Source organism: Oryx dammah, unplaced genomic scaffold (genome assembly GCF_014754425.2).
Source record: "Oryx dammah isolate SB20612 unplaced genomic scaffold, SCBI_Odam_1.1 HiC_scaffold_26, whole genome shotgun sequence".
Lineage (NCBI taxonomy): Eukaryota > Metazoa > Chordata > Mammalia > Artiodactyla > Bovidae > Oryx > Oryx dammah.
Window position 1 is genome coordinate 57,968,687 of NW_024070210.1, and position 19,649 is coordinate 57,988,335.

The 19,649-nt window shown below is 40.0% G+C and overlaps 1 protein-coding gene across 4 annotated transcripts in view; it reads right to left on the bottom strand.

Moving 5' to 3' along the window:
* Positions 1 to 5,801: 5,801 nt before the first annotated feature.
* The window catches only part of FRMD6 (FERM domain containing 6), a 262,617-nt gene continuing 248,769 nt past the window's right edge, over positions 5,802 to 19,649 (bottom strand). For all 4 annotated transcript variants that reach the window (XM_040226753.1, XM_040226751.1, XM_040226752.1 and 1 more), the window contains 4 exons: positions 15,312 to 15,647; positions 14,460 to 14,591; positions 10,206 to 10,297; positions 5,802 to 8,804 (listed from right to left, as the gene is read on the bottom strand). In XM_040226753.1, the coding sequence (XP_040082687.1) occupies positions 8,520 to 8,804; positions 10,206 to 10,297; positions 14,460 to 14,591; positions 15,312 to 15,647 (845 nt within the window). In that variant the 3' untranslated portion in view covers positions 5,802 to 8,519. The remainder of the gene's footprint in view (positions 8,805 to 10,205; positions 10,298 to 14,459; positions 14,592 to 15,311; positions 15,648 to 19,649) is intronic.

Consider the following 19,649-nt stretch of genomic DNA (forward strand, 5'->3'; position numbering starts at 1 on the left):
TTTGCAATTTTTTAAGGAATCTCCACACTGTTTTCCATAGTGGCTGTACTAGTTTGCATTCCCACCAACAGTGTAAGAGGGTTCCCTTTTCTCCACATCCTCTCCAGCATTTATTGCTTGTAGACTTTTGGATCGCAGCCATTCTGACTGGTGTGAAATGGTACCTCATTGTGGTCTTGATTTGCATTTCTCTGATAATGAGTGATGTTGAGCATCTTTTCATGTGTTTGTTAGCCATCCGTATGTCTTCTTTGGAGAAATGCCTATTTAGTTCTTTGGCCCATTTTTTGATTGAGTCGTTTATTTTTCTGGAGTTGAGCTACGTAAGTTGCTTGTATAAAAATATTTCTTTTTAAAAAATATTTCTTGTATTCAAATTTATCAACTCTTTTTTGTAACTTGTGACTATTGTGTTTACTTTAGGAATGCTTCTCCTACCCAAAGTGAATAAATAGATTTTTCCCCACTCTCTACTTTTATAGTTTTTTTTTTTTTTTTTTTAATGCTAGAGAAGGAAAAGGCAACCCACTCCAGTATTCTTGCCTGGAGAATTCCATGGACAGAGTAGCCTGGTGGCCTACAGTCCATGGGATCGCAAAGAGTTGGATACGACCGAGTGACTAATACTTTCACTTTTAATGCTTACCTCTTAATTGTTTTTGTGAATGATTCAAAAGAAATAGCAAATTTTTCTGACACTATCTACTGAGTATCCTTCAGTATCCTATGATTTGAATTGCCACCTATTTTATACACTAAGTTGTTTTTTACAGATTGGCCCACTTCTGGCCTCTCTGTTCTAAATCAGGGATTGGCAAGCCACAGTCTGTGGGCTAAATCCAGCCTGCTGACTGTTTTGTAAATAAAGTTTTATTGGAACATAGCCATGCTCATTTTTTTTTACATATTTTCTATGGCTACTTTCACATTACAATAGAAGAGTTGAGTAACTGCAACACAGATCATATGGCCCACAAAGCCTAAAGTATTTATTTGGTCTTTTACAAAAAAAAGAGTCAACCCTTGCATCAGTATTATCAATAACAGGACCTCTATTGTGTATTTTGCAGCTGGATCTTCTCACTGGGTCTGTATTTTGAAAAATTCTTGGCTATTCCTTACAAATGTGTTTGGGTGAATTTTACATTTAATTGATTATTGATATGGTTGGGTTTAAGTCTACCAACTTTCTATTTGCTTTTTTTACTTGCCCTAGTAGTTCTTGGTCTCTTTTTTTCTTGTCTTCTTTTGGGTTTAGTAATTTTTATTATTCTATTTTATCTCTTAATGCTTTTTTTTTTTTTTTAGTGGTTGTTTTAGAGTTTATATATGCCTTTAGGCTATCATAATCCACCTTTAAATAATATTATATCACTTCAAGTACAGTATAGTATAAGAAACTTATAACAGTATGCTTTCATTTTTCTTCCCTGCCTGGTCTTTTTTACTATTATGGCCATACAATTTACTTTTAATATGTGTTTTAAACCCCACACTACATCATTTTTACTTTTGCTTTAAATCATCAATGATTTTAACATTTTTCAATTATCAATTATTTTAAATTATCTTTTTAGATCTAAATGTGAAAAATTGTGTTTTATACTTAACCACATATTTACCATTTCTGGGGCTCTTCATTCTTTGTGCAGATAAAATTTTTCATCTGATATATTCTTTTTGCCCCGAAGACTTCTATTAACATTTTTTGTGCAGATCTGCTGGTACTGAATTTTTTCATCATCTGTAAGCCTGAAAAAGTTTTATCTTTGAAAGAGACTTTTGCTGGGTATAGACTTCTAAGTTGATGGTACTTTTCTTTCAAAATTGAAAAGGGCTTGCTTTTTATGCTTTGTTAGGAGGGCCAGAACAACCTTTAGTCTTTGAGTACTTTATAAGATGCCCCACGTATTGCAAGGTTTTTTCACTCTAGCTGGTGAGAACACACACTATTTCTGGTCCTATATAAGGAGATGGTTTAGTCCCTTTCCCACAGTGCTTCCCTCACACGTACATGCTGATCAGTGCTCAGCTGAAAACTGGAGGGGACCCCTCTGCAAATCTCTAGAGCACACTCTCTCTCCTCCCCGCCCTGCTCTGTACTGCTCTCTCTTCTCTCTTACTCTGTCCAGAGTAATTCTAGTTACCTTAGCATTCCCAAATTCCCCACTCTGCCTTCTCAGGGAGACCCCTCCTCCCTCACTGTGGCTTGGAAATGCTCTCCAGGCAGTAAGCTGGGGCATTGATCAGGTGCATCTGTTTCTCCTTTGGGGGCTTTATTCTACTGCATTATCTATTGTTGAATGTTTAAAAAACATTTACATGCCTTTGGTGGGTTTTTATCTGTTTAAGTTAAGAGGGTAAAACTGGTTCCAATTATTCCACTATGGTTAAAATGTTTCATTTGGGATTTGATTGGAATTTATGGGAAAAATCAACACAGATTATTGAGTCTTTCCTTTTAGGAACATGATATATTAATTTATTTAGGCCTTCTTTTAATTTCTCCAGTGGATTTTATGGTCTTCCATATTTATACTGATGTTACATTTAAAGGTCCCAGCATAGACTTCCTGACTTCTCTCTTATAGCACCTTATTAATATCCTGTAGCAAATAAGGGATAGAGTCTAAGAAGACCAGGGGCTTCTGCTTTGCAAAGAAGCTCCTACAATGACCCTCTTCATTCCATGCCTGTAGATCAGAAGAGAGCCTGTGACCTGATCTTAAGAGTTGGCTTCAATCCAGCTGACTCTTTCATGATGGCAGGTAAGGGTTGAGCAGATTGAGAATGGAGCCTGGGGTATGCATGAGAAAACACTAGAATCGTGCCTTATGCAACCTAAGGGAGAAACTTGCTTAGAGTTGCTCCATTTTGGCATGGTTTGCCTGAAGCTTGCTTCTACTTTTATGTATAGTTGGGCATGAATGTACTCTGAAAAGAACCTAAGGACCAAACTTTTGGTCTACTGGGGGTGCTATCATCTCTATCTGGTTGTGGCGTCACTCCAACTGCCTTATTTATACACTGGGCCTCTCCTTTGATAGATGGTTCCTTATGCACAGAAAATAAATCATCTCTAGTAATACTTCTAGGATAAACAGGCATTTGTGGGCTAACTATGGAAGTTGGGGATGTTTATTCTAAATATCAAACAACAAATTTAGGAGCAAACTTGGAATGTAATTCATTCCTAAGTTAGGAACTATCTCCTCCTATGAAATCCACCTCTTGCCATAATGACAGTAATAAATTGAAGAGACCTTAACTGAACAGCTGTAACCAGATGGGTAAACAACCATCCTAAATAATGAGTTGGTTCATTATAGCTGTGCCATGTTTATAGACTTTTGATTAATCTCTTGAGCATATATAACTCCATCACCTACATTGGCTCTTAGCATCTAAGAAGGATGTTTCAGAGCACAGGCTGCTCCATTAATCAAAATATATGATGTAAGAATCAAAGGGTTGGGTGGAATTTAGCTTACTATTTTCATTACACCTCCTGGTATTCATATAACCTCCACCCTCATACTCAGTCAGACAGTCATACATATATAACACCCAGGACTCTAGAATGTGGGTGCATTCAGACTTTCTGAAACAGGTTCAGTACTTCACTCAACACAGGTTCACTCCTTGACAGCTATGTTGGCAAAAAGAAATCAATGTCGGCTCTCACAAAATGCAACACACCTGGATACATTGGAGACTTAACCCATCCCAAGTGGGGATCACAGTTCAGGAGCAGATAACTGGTTGGTCCATATTGCTTGGGCTTATCTATAGACCACTGGGCTGCAACCCTGATGCACGTTAGCATCACTTGCAGAACTTTTAGCAGCACTATGCCCACCCCAGAGCAAATCAATCGGCAGCTCTGGTCTGGGCCCCAGGCATTGTTCTCCAGGTCATTCTAATGTGCAATCAAGGCTGAAAACCACTGCTGGAGACTAGGGTAGTTGAAGCCACTGTGCCAATTTTCAAAGTACTCATGCAGAGTAGATTTTAGTTCATCATGTAAAGCAGTAATTAACTCTACAGTCCTCTCAAGATTATTGCCAAGTACGGCAAAATTGCCTGTTTCTCCAGTTTTTAGCTTTGGAGGTGACAACTCTGTGTGAGAGAGGGACACACAGAGAGAAAATTCTGCTATTCTGCTTCCTACACAGCTTTTGAATCTTTTTCCTGCCTGCTGCCACATTCTTAATTCAAATCCTTATCTTCTCCCTAGTCTCCACTTCTACCTGCACTGTTTCCATTAATTCTCTCAAACTCCAGACATTTGTCTCTTTCTTCTTATAACCCCCTCCAGTGGCTCCCTGCTGTGCAAACACTCAAGTGTCTTCATCTGGGCATCCAAAGCCTCTCACAAGTAGGCTGAGGGGTCATTATTTGAGTTAAAGGGTTCCTCGCAGGTCCCTGAATGAGCACTGCTATCTCCAGCTTCTAAGCCCCTGCCTGGACAGCTTGCACCTCACCCATTCTGCCGGAAGTCTCCATTCAGGGATCTTCTGAATAAATCTTCTCTGCTTTTCCCACCTCCCACTCCCATCTCCAAGGTCTTCACTGTCTATGCCAAGCAATGTCTCATTAAGCCTTATGTATATTTGGCAGACAGTGGGTGCTCAAAAAAAAAAAAAAAGTTTGTGAACAAATTCCATTTATCACATTATCAAAATTGTAATTTTGTCCTTCCTATTAGATTCTGAGTTTTCTCTAAGTTGGTAATATGGTGTATGCAGTAAAAAAAAAAAAAAAAGCAAGGCTTTTGGAGACAAGTTTAGGTTGAAAACTTTGCTCTATCACTTACTAGCTACAGGATCTTGGGCAAATTGAACCATTTCCTCAGCTGCAAAATGTGGGTGACAAGACCTTGAAGGGTTGTGAGGATTAGATATTTGTGTAATATCAGACACTCAGACAGTGCCCATATATTTTCTCCCCTTACCTCCAACTTACATTTTATCAGCTATGCTGCAAAGTTCATGAATGACACCCCACTGGAAAGTTTGTTTTTGTACTGTTTGCTTCAAAATGATCAAGTGGCTCAATTCTACAGAAATTAAATGTTTGTTAGAAGATTTGAGAACCCTACTCTCTCCCACCCTAGTCATCAGGGGCATATTATAACCATTACTGTATTTAATCTGCAACAGTCCTTTGAATTATTCCTGTTTTATAGCCAAGAAAGCTGGAGCAAAGACAAGACACTGGGTTCTCCTTTAGGAGGTGAGCCAGGCTTCACAGAATCCTATCTATTGACTCTAAGCTCTGGGCTCCATGCTTTATGCCATGCTACCCTCACATTCGATCTGTGAATGCATGCTTTTAAATGCAACCACTCATTTTTCTGAAACTAGAACACTCCAATAATGACTGTTGAATGGGCAAGTTAAAGTAGTTATTAAAAAAAATGAAATTAAAGAAGTAGAGACCTTTATGCCCCACACTTTGGGACTGAATAGTGGCTGACTGCCACACCAGTGGCTGACTGCCACACCCTTGAGCCTCTCGGAGCCTTGTTTCCTTCATCTCTAACTTGAAAAGAATAACAGTACCTGCCTTATGGGAATATGAGGATTCAACAGTTAACACATGAGCTTCTGACACACGTGGAGCAGGCTCTGGCACATGGCAGGGCTTGGCATCAGCTATTAGCATCAACACAAGGGCTACTTTGGTCAGAATTCTATCAGGTTGTCCTTAAACATGCTCTATTATAGGAAAGAAGAACATAAAGAGAACAGTCACTCTTGCATCATGGAGAACTCTAATAATAATTTTTAAAAAGGCACTTCAAAGACAAATAAAAAGTAACTTTATTGACTGCTAATCTTACCATGAAATCCTTATAAGAATAATTACAAAATAATGCAGTTTTTTAAAACACACTTTTGGTATCATCTTAACATGATGATCCTTTCACAGAAAGGATTATTTACAATTTATGCAGATATAAAGTTCATTGTTGCAAATACAAATGCAGACATGTAGAGGCAATATATACCAAACTGGTATACTGACTAGCAATGGATATTAACAAATGCAGAATAAATATCAGGTTTATACTTTTCCTTTATTTTTTAAAACAATTTCCAAATACAAAAATGTAGATATTCAAAATGGATTTTCATATACATATATATAATTCTGCCGCAGTGGATCAAAAAGCAAAAATATGTCCTTAGCATGTCTCATTTTTGAAAACCCACAAGACCATTCATAAATCCAATTAGAAAGAGGGTGTGCAAAACCACTAACAATGCTGGCAAAACCCTAAAGACCTGATTCTGTTTGAAGTAGAGAGAAAATAAAAGTATAAAGCATTATGTACTTAATTAAATATATATTTTTTGATGTTTAAACAAGAAACACTAAGAGCTAAGGAAATACACCACATTTATGATCTGGGCTTTTTAGGGTCAAACTTCATCAGAATTTGTCTCTTAAGCATCTATAAGAAATGGTGGATTATTTAATGACTTAGTAACAGTCATTAGATGATCCTTTCATACTTTCATCCTTTTATATACAAAGACTGAGATACTTTAATACATTCTGATATCTGAAACTTTGGTTCTTTCAAACATTTGATAAAAGCAAAATAATTTCCTGACTATAACACTCTAGAATTTTGTTTCCTTTTAAAGTGTCAAGTTAAACCAAGTTGACCAGGCCTGTGTGTATCCACTGCCCTTTCTTATCCACAGTGGGGGCAGAAATGTGAGGGGCAACACAGGTAGAGCTTGTTCTCATTCTCCACGTGTTTATAATACTGACCCCCATCCACGGGGAACACTGTAGGTTCTGCTGTACCCTAAGACTATTTCTTTGTTACCTGAAAACTTAATTTTGTATAAAAATATGACTGTTTCTTTAGAAAATAATATAGTTTTTTTTTAATAAAACTTGGTAGATAGAAAAAATGGTATATCAAAATATGGTAAACAAATGTTGTAAATATATGAAATCATTAAAAACATCTCATAGAAAGACATTGTGCTAAAGTACTTTCCTGAAGTGCAAGCAACACTGTTACTGTACATCTGAAGGTAAGTTCACTCTCCTGACTTGATTTTATTTTACATCCTAACAGCAGTGGCAGTAACTGTCCTAAAAATGGCCTTTTTTCAAACACTAACACTTTCTATATACGTCAAAGTTAATGAATAAGACATCCTTGGGATTGGTGGTTTTCAATCCTGTTACATACTAGCTCCATCTGGAAACTTCAAAAGAAAAGGCTATTTTCACCTGGGTCTCACCACAAGACACTGATTTAATTCATCTGAGGTGGTACCCAGACATTGTTAGTTTTTTCAAAGCTCCCCAGATAATTCCATGATGCAACCAGGGTTGAGAACTACGGCAAAAGACACATGAGCAAACAATTGTTCTTAACTGTGTATCTATCAACTGATTGTCTGTAGGCATCATCCATTCAGTGACACCAAACATCATTATCCTCTGCACCAGACAAGAAAGATCATATATGTAAGATAGACATGGGAGCTGTCTTTCATAGATGAAAAGGTGGTAAGATTCAGACACACATAAACACACAATCTTATGTATTTATATATGTATAACATATATGTATAGTTGGGGTATTTTGGTTAAGCAGAAACCAACATTACCATAATTTATTCTTGATTTAAAAAAACAAACCACCAAGTATAAACATATTCTAAGACATTTCTACAGTTTTAACAGAAACTAGTTTTAGAAACTCCACAAAATTCATTATGGCACGAACACAGCCGATCTGTTACTTGGACAAGGGACTCGGCTGAATCCTAGAGCTTTCTGGAAGAGCAGGAGAAGGACATGGCACTGATCAGCGTGAAGCAGTCAAAGGCCTCACGGCACCACCTTTTGGTTATTGCTTGATTCACATCTTGTTGACCTTGGGCTGCACTTCTGTGATGACGCATCTTTGGCATGCTGGAACCACTTGATTCAACCGCTTCATTCCTGTTCACTTTGGGACAGCCCCAGCGGGGTGGCAATGGCTACGACTGGGCAACAGTCTCTCTTTTAAAAAGATGAGAGCTTCTTCTCTTTCTCCTCCCTCAAACCATCAGCATTTCATGAGGGAGTGGTAGAAAAAAACATACAAGCAAACAAAGAAACACAACAACATCTTTCACATGATTAAAAAAAAAAAAAAGTGATGTTACACGTAATTGAACTGGAAAACAAAACAATGAACACACACACCGCAGTCTGATATCCTGAAGGTCTGGTAACCAGTAAAGCACATTTCCTTTCAAAGGATCAGTGAACTTCCGGGCACTTGTCTTGCTGTACGTTCTCTGTAGTCCTTTTCCTCCCGTGTAATACTTAAAGTGCAACTGTCCCACGGCTTTTATTTCCATCACAACTATTATAAAGAAAGAGATATGTCTGGGGTGAAGAAAATATGGCACAAGTAATAGGTAAAGAAAGAACCCATGGCTTTCACAGCCTCTAGCAAGCAGCAGGCTGTCTGGACAGCTGCACGCAGAGGTCCTTTAAACAACAAACTCTGGAACTTCATCGTGGGTGAGATCCAGAGAGAAGTATTTGCTGGTTCTTTTGACTGGAAAAGCATCTTGGATGTTGACACACTGCTGAGCCAAGCAGCTGCTGCAGTAGAGGCCTTCCTCATCCAGTTCATGGCCACACCCAAAGGTGTAACTCTGAGCAGTGTCCTGACACAGTCCTGCAATGCGCAAGAAGTCCTTCTGGTACAGTCTGATGTCATCAAGGCTCAAGCTATGTCGATCGGTGGAGGTCTTTGGTTTTCGACATATAGTCTACAAGACAAGGGAAGGTTGAAACGACTTTAAGAGTATAGACTAGTGTGAAAGTTCAGCACTCTGTGCCCTGCACAGAGAAAAGCTGCCAAATCAGAAAATGTTAAGGAATCCTTAGCTCTTAGAAGGTAGCTTCCAATCTGTGGTTTCTGGGCCCTGAAGCCCTGTGAGGAAAAAATGCTACTGCCACCAATAATAGTAGCTAACATTTCCTGAGCCATTATTATGTGCTAGGCCCTAGGAACTCAATGATCTTCCCCACCCACTCCCTAGAAGAATAACCCAAGGCTCAGAGAAGTCAATGCAACATGAATCCAACTGTCTCCAGCATCTCAGAAACCAAGCAGTTCTCCTAAAATCAGGTTGCACAGGTAAAGGTACTGTTTCTTTGCTTTTCCATGAGGATATGGCAATTCAGCATAGCAACACTCTTGTGCTGAGGTCTGTTATTCTTTTAATACAAGATGGGAAAACAAACCAATTATTATGCAAGAAACACAATTTAAAACACTATTTTTTTAAAAAGCTAGAATTCTTGGGTAGAAAAATAACATGAAGTGTTCTTGGTGTAGAAAAGGTTGGGAGGCAGCCCCAGGATGAAGAGGTGGCTCCTAAGCAGTGCAAGAGGCTGTACTCCACCAAATGCCGTACAATCAGGTTACAGACTTTCCAAACTCATTACCCCAAGAGGTGGCACCAGCTGGAGATATAAGCAGGCTAAAACATGGTTCTAATAATTACACGAATAGAAAATCCTTAATGGGTTACCTATGGAGACGAGCCATTACAGATCTAGCCTACAGAGCACCCAAGACAGACGGCATATAAAGAGAGAGAAAGAGTGCTCAGAAGTCAGAGGTGAGTATCAGTTGTAGATTCCATCCAAATCCTGCAACAGTGAGTTTCGGAGTATTTTAATTTGTCTGTATCTTCTGATAGCTTAATCGTCTAACCAGTGATTACGGGTTATCAAATACACTAGCTTAGCACAGTTTGAAAATTCAAACTGAATGGAATAATTAAGAGTGTGGAAACGCTTCTGTCACAACATACCTGACAAGAAAATTACTCTCCCAGTTGTTGAGATCAACACACACACACACATACACAGTTAACACACACATACACAGTTAACCTAAAACCTAAAGACCAGAGGCTTCTCATATGAAGTATAAAACAAAGTACACAGTTCATCCAAATAAAAATCCCACTCAAAGAGAAATGGAACTAGCAAATAAATGGAAATAAATTCAGACTAAACCTAGAAAGTATGTATCTACTAGGAATCATTTCCTCAAGGTTTTAAATTTCTACTCATTTACATAATTATAAAGGTAAGCCACTATTTGAAACTGTCTATAACTTCAGCTCCTGATTTAAGTTTTTCAACTCCTCCCGTACCTGTGGAAGAGAATCGGTACTCTGGCCACGCAGTTTGACTACCGTTTCTGAGGAGCTGGAGGTGGAAGAACCGATTTCTTTCACAATCAATCCTAAAGTAAAACACAGAGGAAAAACCAGTGAAGATCTCAGATTATTTATCCTTCTTGCCACGCATCTGACATGAACTACTGTGTGCTTGTGCTCAACCACTTCAGTCATGTCTGACTCTCTGTGACCCTATGGACTAGCCTGCCAGGCTCCTCTGTCCATGGGGATTCTGCAGGCAAGAACACTGGAGTGGGTTGCCGTGCCCTTCTCCAGGGGATCTTCCCAACCCAGGGATTGAAACGGGTCTTCTGCGTCTTCTGCAATGTAGGCAGATTCCTTACTGCTGAGCGACCCTACTACCAAGAACTAAAGTGCAAATATGAGCCGGTGCTGATGAATCTCCCTGTGGCCCTTTGGTGGCTGACAACAGGCATGGATCACAACCACTCCTTGTGTTGCAGAGAGTGGTGAGATCCATGAGGGGTTAGAGCGTAGCATGGATGTTAAAACCTGCATTCTCTAAAACAAACTTATAATTAAGCTGTTTAGGATGCAGTTAGAAACAAAAACAAAGGCTGAAGGTGAAAGTCGTTTCTTTCCTGTATCACTAAAGCTCCCCTACTCTCCATACAACACTGACTTTGAATATAACTCTCTGAACAGTGACACAGCCTCTAGGTTTGGTTCTACTTAAATGAGCAGTTGGTAAATGGGTGGGAACTGGGTCCAGGCAAGTAAGAACCTGTGTGTCCTGGCCAGTGTCCTCTTACAAATGGGGCTGAGCACAGCACCCATCCAACTGAAGAGCAAATGCCCACAAAGGGCAAGGTTCAGGGCCTGCATACGGAACACACTCCGTTCCAGACGTTCCTCTGGGAAGACTGGGCCACGGCACAGGCCTCCTGCACTAGGTTTTACTGGCCTGACACCAAAAATGGGAGGCTACCGTGAGAAGTCAGCTCTGGACCTCTGAGATCACCAGAGCCCCTTGTCACTGAGGGCTCAGGGGGCCTGATGGTATCTTAGAAACAGAAATCCAGGGCTAAAACTTTCCTAAGGGACTGTGGCATAGGCATAAAGCATCCAGAAAAAATATTTAAGGAGGTAAAACTGTCAACAAGAACTGGCTACGTAAGTGAAGACCACTCATGTTTCTTGCAAACAGATGGAGCAAGTGAAGGTCAAGCCCCAGAGCCTTAAGGCTAAACGGCTTAAGTACATTTCCACCTGATAAAAAAAAGAACCTTGAGTAAGCAATATGATTTTCATCCAGCCACTGCTAGTAATCCATAGAAATGACTTTTTGTATTCTATCTCTTTAAAAGGGTCTCATGATAATTCAGTGTCTGGCATGTATTAAATGTTTGATGATTAGTTCAATTAAAAAATGATATACATACATTCCTTGGCTTATATGTAGACAGTTTATTCTCAGATGACACTCATGTTTTTGGAGTTGGTACCAACTTTCTCTAGAAAGCTCATAATCTTTTAAAAAGCATTAAACTTAAAAAAAATTATTTATTTACTTATTTTTGGCTGTGCTGGGTCTTTGTTATTTTGTGCAGGGTGTCTCTAATTGTGTCGAGAGGGGGCTACTGTCAAGTTGTGGTGTGCGGGCTTCTCATTGCAGTGGTTTGTTTCTCCTGTTGCACAGAACGGGCTCTAGGGTGCACAGGCTTAGCTGCCCTGTGGCATGTGGGCTCTCAGTTCCCAGACCAGGGATATAACTCATGTCAATCGGCGGGTTCTTAACCACTGGACCACCAGGAAGTCCCAGCATTAAACTTTCGAGTGAATCTTCACAGGAAGATGTGGACTAGGGCACTGGCTGGCACTTGGTATGGTTCCTTTTGGATTTCCCTGTAAATGTGCCCGTCTGTGTGTGTTAGTCCCTCAGTCGTGTCTGACTCTTTGTGACCCCATGCACTAGAGCCTGCTAGGTTCCTCTGTCCATGGAATTCTCCAGGCAAGAATACTGGAATAGGTAGCCATTTCCTTCTCCAGGGGATCTTCCTAATGCAGCATCTTCCTGAACACAGGTCTCCTGCATAAACAGGTGGATTCTTTACTGTTTGAGCCATGAGGAGAGCCAAAATGTGCCCTGGTTGCCTGTAAATCACCTGCTCTGAAACCCAGAACCAGCACTAGAAAACTCAGCATCAAGCCTGATGATCAGAACATTGAACCAACTCCTGCCAACTTCCACAGGAATGAAGGATAGAGCAGTACATTGCATCACCACTCAACCTTAGCTCTGTGTTTTTAAAACAATGTTTAAAGGCTCAGATTATAGAGATTTTGGCAAACTAGGATGATGCAAGGAAGAAAATAAAAACATCGATAACCCCATCACCCAGCAAAAAGGCTAATAATATTTTTATCATATATGTATAAACATTTTTATAATTTGAGATCATGCTATTTAAACAATTTATACTGTTTTTCTTACCTATGTTTCTTATATTATTAAGTATCCTCTGAAAGAAAATCTCATTATTGAGTGGCTATACAATATTCCACTTTAATGAACAGAACATAACTTTACTCATTGTTAAACTTTAGTTTCTTTTTTCTTTTTGCTATTATATTTGACATTTAAATACACATTTTTTATATATAAATCTTTTCAAAAGCCATCTTATTTGTTTAAATTTTAAACAAATTTAATTTCTATTTAAAATTACAAAATTAATTTATAAAAATCAAACAGAAATTAAAAAATAGAAAGTAAAAGTCTGCTTGCCTCATCTCCCCTTCCCAGAGGCCCACTTTAGACAATTTTCTTTACACAAACACACACACACACAGGGAGTGATGACATGCTCTCTATACAGCTATAATGTGCGTATATATATTAAAACATATTTGTAAGGAAAAAATTCAACATAATAAAGTAAATGGACAAAAACGGGCAAAGTCTGGTACAAGACTAGAGCAATCAGCCTCTTGGGTCTTTGTTGCTCAGAGTGATTCTCAGCAATCATGGGCAGGTCTGTTTCTGGCTAAGCTTCTGAAGGCCATGGTTCTGCTAGGTTAGCAAGTGGAATTCTGTCATCAAAGGTTCCTCCTACTCTTTAGAGAACTGCCAGAATGACAAAGACTGTGTCTATTAACCTTTTCATCACTAATTCTCTGCCCCTGATGCATGGCAGAGGATCACAATCAGAGGTTGTGGGTCATGACAGGGCAATGCCAGATCACTCCAGTCCAAGGAGGATCTCTCACTCAAGCAGTGCTTTCCATGGCAAGACACTCAGCACTGACGTCATTTCGACAGCTGGCTCCTAAGGCATTTTCTGTAAAGAACAGAGACTAATTCATGACATGTGACAAAAGCAATTACAAGGCTGAGGTTTTTTTTAGAACAACTACTTTTGTTTTTTTAAGATGCCAACTTTCATTTGAGAGAAATATATATATTATTATATAACTCTGTAAAAGGGTTATAGTGAATACATTTAAAGGTGTCATCAAATATAGGATTTAAGAGTTTTTTTAAGCCAACCTTTTTTAACACTTTTTCTCCAGGTTCCTACACCCTGTATGATATAGTGTGTGTGTGTGTGTGTGTGTGTGTGCACGCTGAGTTGTGTCCAACTCTTTTGTGACCCCCTTGGACTGAAGCCTACCAGGCTCCTCTGTCCATGAGATTTTCCAGGTAAGAGTAATGGAGTGTGTTGCTATTTCCTCTTCCGGGCGATCTTCCTGACCCATGGATTGGACCCACAGCGCTTACGTCTCCTGCACTGGCAGGCACATTCTTTACCAACTGTGCCACCTGGGAAGTCCATATACTATAGCACAGGGGGAAACAAAACAAAGTAAACCTGGAGACCTGACTGCTGTTTTTCTCCACACAGCATTTGTCCTCTCTAATCCATGGGTTTTCTTGTCTATGGAAAGGAGGAGGCCAGTTTGAAGGGCTTCCAAGCCTCTTAACAGATATATCACATAACTCTCGGGTTATCATTTAAAAGAGCAAAGAAAGAAAGATAAAACCCAATTACACAGCTTTGTCCAAAGCATGAGGTAGCGGATGCTAATTCCAATGTTGAGTGCTTCTCCAGCCTCCCTTTCCTTTTCCTCCACAGAAGGCACTCGATCCCACAGTCTGTGACACTGACCTGGAGCCCCCAACCCACTCCTTCTATTTTCCTGGCCGCCTGCTCCCCAGTCGAGGACCACGCCCTGGGTAAGGAGATCCCTTCTGCGGGAGCTCACCAGAGTGTCCGTTCAGCTTCCGTGACAGGAGCATGTCCTCTGTGATATAGATGCACATGTCTGGGCTGACTTCCAAGGACTCTTCATTCATCTGCTCCAGGTCTCTGGGGTCATCAACCAACATCTCTATTTCTGAAGAAGGGAAAGACATTTAGTGACAGGAAATGGTCACCATGCATAGCCACACCTTGAGGGAGGTTATGCAATTATTTACATGTAAAAATAAACTTGCTAATGAGACTCCACAATAGGAAATTCCAGTGACAATTCTTGACTAGATCCTGCTTCTCTTTTTCTCAGGACTGTTGTGTTATCTACATGTCTGCTAACGCCATGATCTGACTATCAATTATTCTTTAAGAAAAACTGTACTAGCATGCTGTGATGACAAAGGGCCAGCTGAGCTGATGGGTCGTTTGGCTCATGCCAAAGCAGACTGTTGACAAAGACAGAATGAATAGTGCATGAAGCTCTCCGTCTCCCACATCTGCCATCTCTTGGAGCATTTAACAATGAGATTTGAGATCCACATGAATTCTATAGTAAGCACACATGTGTTTTTCAGTTTTCCTCAATGGAGTTAGTATATCTTTTCCCCAAACCTGAATGCTACAGCAATTATTTGAAGCAGAAAAACAATAAAGAAGATGCACCCAAATGCTGATACAGGCTATAGATCTCATCTTATTTCCTTAACCCAGGGTGAAGCAGCCAATGCTGTGTTGCCTCTTCTCTATTACAATATTGATCCTATGGAACCAATACTGGGGAAAGCACTGGGAGAGAAAAAGCAGAAGGGGCCCTGACAATGGATCAGCACCGTTAGCTTGGAGGGCCTGGGGGGCAGGTTACCATCATCCTGCGAATCCTCCTCCAGTCGGTCCTTGCCGCCACTCTCCACCCCAGAGGTGTGGGAGCTGCCGTGGCTGGTCATGGAGCTGCAGGTTTTCAGCTTGCGGTGGATGGCACTGCCAGGGTAGGTGTCCTCGGGGCCCGCATCCCGGGCCTTGGTGTCGGCCTCAATGCCCGAGGTGTGGGAGCTGCTGTGGCTGGCGGTTGAGTGACGGGACAGGCGCTTGTGCTTCATGCTGCCGGCGCTGCTCCCGCTGGCCCGAGACCGCTTCTCCAGCTGGTCCATGTCAAGGTCCAGGTTGTCGCTGATGTAAGACTCCCGGTACTGCTTCTTCTCTGTGTGGTGAGGAACACAGTTTGTCATTACAGTCAACCAAGGCAGGAGGAATGGCTGGTTAGCCCAGGGCAGTCATCAGGCCACGAACAAGCACAATTTCACATTTAGAAGTGAGTAACTGGAAAGTGCTGATAATTCTGATAGGAACTCTATGTAAGAAGACTGCAGAATGAATAAATCCCAGTACAATAGATCTGAGGCAGGCATCTGACTACTCGAAAAGTTTTAAAGTTTCAAACACTGCAGACGAATGCTACTCAATGTGGATGATAAGACCACTTCTTGTCTGAAAACTGTTATTTGTCCACAATGGAATAAGTTTAGGAATTGAGAATAAACATTTAGAAACTTTCAGAGCTATCTGATATTGCCAGCACATCCACTAATGAGACTTTGAACTTTGCAAAAGTATCAGTGCATGGTGGATTAGAAGTTTTAAAAAATCTGGTCCTTCCCCACAGATAATTTCAGAAACTCTGCTACAGAAATGCTTTCATAAGTACATTTATGCTAACTGCCTTTCATTTGATTTGTTCATCTGTTCAGTTTGGTCCATTGTTAACTTAGCTCTAACTGTTGAAGACAATTTAAAATAAAACTATTTATTTTTCTGAGAATTTCTTTCAAAAAATTCCAGAACTGAGATTTTCACAGATTAAGATTGCTTTTCTACATTTAGGCTGAACTAATGAGACTTCACGATCTATTAAGAAAACATAGTAATCACTCTGGTTTGATGATTTATACCCACATAGCCTCTGACTGATAAAACTGTTATTTAACAAGTTGGTGCAGATCTTTAATGCAGACAAAGACACAATATTGGAAAGTCCCTTTTATCAAATGCTAAACTAACCATTACATAAAGGCACAGGTATACAACTGATACAAACATACTATTTTTTTGCTTGAGGTCAGAAATTTAAAACAAAGAAAGAGCCTTTGTTTTAATACTGATGATGAGTATTTTTAATACTGATGAGAAATAACACATCAGAACAATGTTAAAAAGGAAGAGTGCACTTGGGGAATGTTGAATTGATACTATTTTAGAAACTGCTAACTAAACCAGACTATTTGGGTTCTCAAGGGTCTAATGGATTTGTCTTGTCTCTTGGTTAAGTAAAAATACTTGTACTTTTGGTGTCTGAATCCAGCCTGAAGTATAATCACCACAGGCTTCCCAGGGGAAGAAAGGAACATCAACAGAAAGAGAAGATACTGCACTCCAGGATGCAAAATGGCAACAACGCTTGGAGATGATGGTGTGTACATTTCTGGGCTCCAGCCTATTCATGTTACTTCTAGGGACTCAAGCTGAAGCAAAGAGGTGTGTGTAGCAATACTCACAGTGAGGCAGAATGGAACCAGACATCAGGGCCTAACGACACATCACTGCTACAAAAGTACATCCATCTACAGCCCATCTTTTTAGGGCTAGGCTGGGTTCTAATGAGTCCTATTTTCTAAGGCAGCAGGAGTTGAGATGAAGAGCTAAAAGGGGTTTGCAAAACTCCCATATGCTTTCTATTTGTTGTAGTTTCAATACAATAGGCACATGGCCCTTGAAAGGGTAAAAAGTGAAAAAAAAAAAAAGTCTTAAGCCCTAAGACAACTGATAACAGTGGCTCTATTAAAAAAAACTTTTCTATATCTTTAAAAATAGCCCTTTTACTCCCAAATTTCTGACCGATTTGGAGTCAACTAGTTATTCTATACTCACACACATACTCACTAGAAAACAAGTACTTTGCCAACTTGTCCTCTAGCTGAGAGCCTAGCCTGAATTACTTCCTATCAACATGTCAGCACAGCCTTGGTGTTCCACGTGCTGGCTTCTACTCCTGTCATTGTGCTTTTCATCTCTTAGACCTTCTGCAAACATTTAAGAAGTTTCACACCAATCAGTTACAAAATGAGGGAAATGTTGAAATAATTTTGAAATTTATTCTAAGAAATACAAAATGCAACTGCTCACCCCCTAGCAATCACTGGTGTCAGCAATGCAAAGCATCTGTTGTAAAAGCCCACAGAACACCAAACTTTCCTTGTTATTTTGGACCATAATGCAAGCCAATGCACCCTCTTGACATAAAACCTGAGAATAAGCCCTAGCGATTGAGTAAAACTGAGTTGAAAAAAGATTTTAATGACAGAAAGCAGTTTTGTATCCATCTCTTTTAAAACAATAGGATTCTTATGATCATTTTTACTATAAAATGCAAAAATAGTGTTTCAGACAACATGACACTAGATGAAATCTAATTAAGAAAAATAAAGATTCTTTTCATGCTGTGATTTTGGCTGATGTTAATAGCTTTTTTTTTTTTTTAATGTTGCAGTCCTTAAGTGTGGGTGAAATAACTGAATTCAGGCCAACGTTAATCCAAAGGAACTTAGTTTCAGGTTTTCTTCAGATCTGCAGGGATTTCTAAGAAGAAGAATGTAAAGATGTGGAAGGAAAAAAAAAAAAAGCCATATCTGCAAAATGTATCTACACATACCCACATCAAAGATCCAATCTGCATCACTGTCATTCTCACTGCCCCATTCACATAAGCCCTCACATGCACTTGGTACTACACTTGATAACAAAGCCCTCCCCTCTTAAGAACTCAACATTCTTTGTAATTTTTCTTTAGAACCTATAGGGGAGGTTCATTAATTCTTTCAGGGTACAAGGGGCTCACATTACAGTCACCTAAACAAGAATTTACTAAAATGCTGTGGGCAGAGAGCTGCTGGAATAAATGAATTTCCCAAAGTTGCAAGTTGGCCATTCAGGAATGAAGCCAACTTGGCAAATGATGGGCTCTGCACCTAAGTCACCTATTCTCACAAGCTTTCCTGGTGCTTCTGCCCATTTAAATTCCTAACCTTCCTGTCAGCGTCAGACAGATACATGTATTTGTTATACTGATGAGTCATCATGGGGAAGAACTGGCAGTCTGGCAGCAGGGGAAGCCAATACACTAGAGAGTAAGACTAATTCTCGCCAAAGACAAATGCAGTTTGGTGGCAGACAGTGGAAAATGATTCATGTTCTAATTGCTACTTAAATTACAATGGCATCTCCAAACTGGGCCTCATTTAAATTGACAGGCAGCTTTTGAGAAACATCCATCAGATTGCGTTTAAACCTCTATAAGGATTTTTGTTTGTTAAGAGAGGACAGGTACTTGTCTTGTTTCTATAAGAAAAGTGAGGTCTGAGAGATCAAAATGTGTTTCCGACATGGACCTAAGTTAATATGCATCTGAATCCTAATTCATGCAAATACCACAAATCAAATCCAATAAAATTACCAACAATTACTATAACATGAGTTCGCAAAAAAATTGAAGACACTGAAAGACCAAATATGCAAAGTAGCATTTTTGGGTGTGAAACTGGAGTGTGCTGTACAGAGTAACCACAGGAGATAAAGAGCTAACCATCAGGTTAATACTGTGAAGCTGAAGTCTATTGTTAGAAGCCTCCACCTCGTCTTCCTCTCCTCACCAAGACTTGCCCTTCTCATGGCTCAGAACTCTAAAGCCCCAAATGCACTGCTCTATTCTGTGTCTCAGCAAACCGCCCCTGCTCCCCAATAGGACAGGCTAACAAGATCCTCAACTGTAAAATTTTCTCTCCTTTGTTGGTCTTTCTTGCTGAGCCAGACAAGGGGCTTCCTAGTTGTCAACAAGAGGCTGGAGATATTCTGTGGCCCACCTTTACTGTCACTCTAACAGAAGGAATAATCACACTGCAAGGAATTTCAGAGAGCCTGTACCTAACAGCCCCAAGGTGGACCAGTGTATAAACAAAACCCTGAGATGCAGATAAAAGCTGGTAAGCAGATAAACCTTAGCCCGTGCTTCCACGTAGTGGCTTTCCGGACTTTCAAGTTGAGTGCAGGGAAACTTTAAAGAGACTGTTTGCTAGGACAGTTAAATAGCAGGGATAATCTCAGATATGCTGACCAGGCTGTGGGTGGGCTTTCCAGGACTGCTGAGATGGAA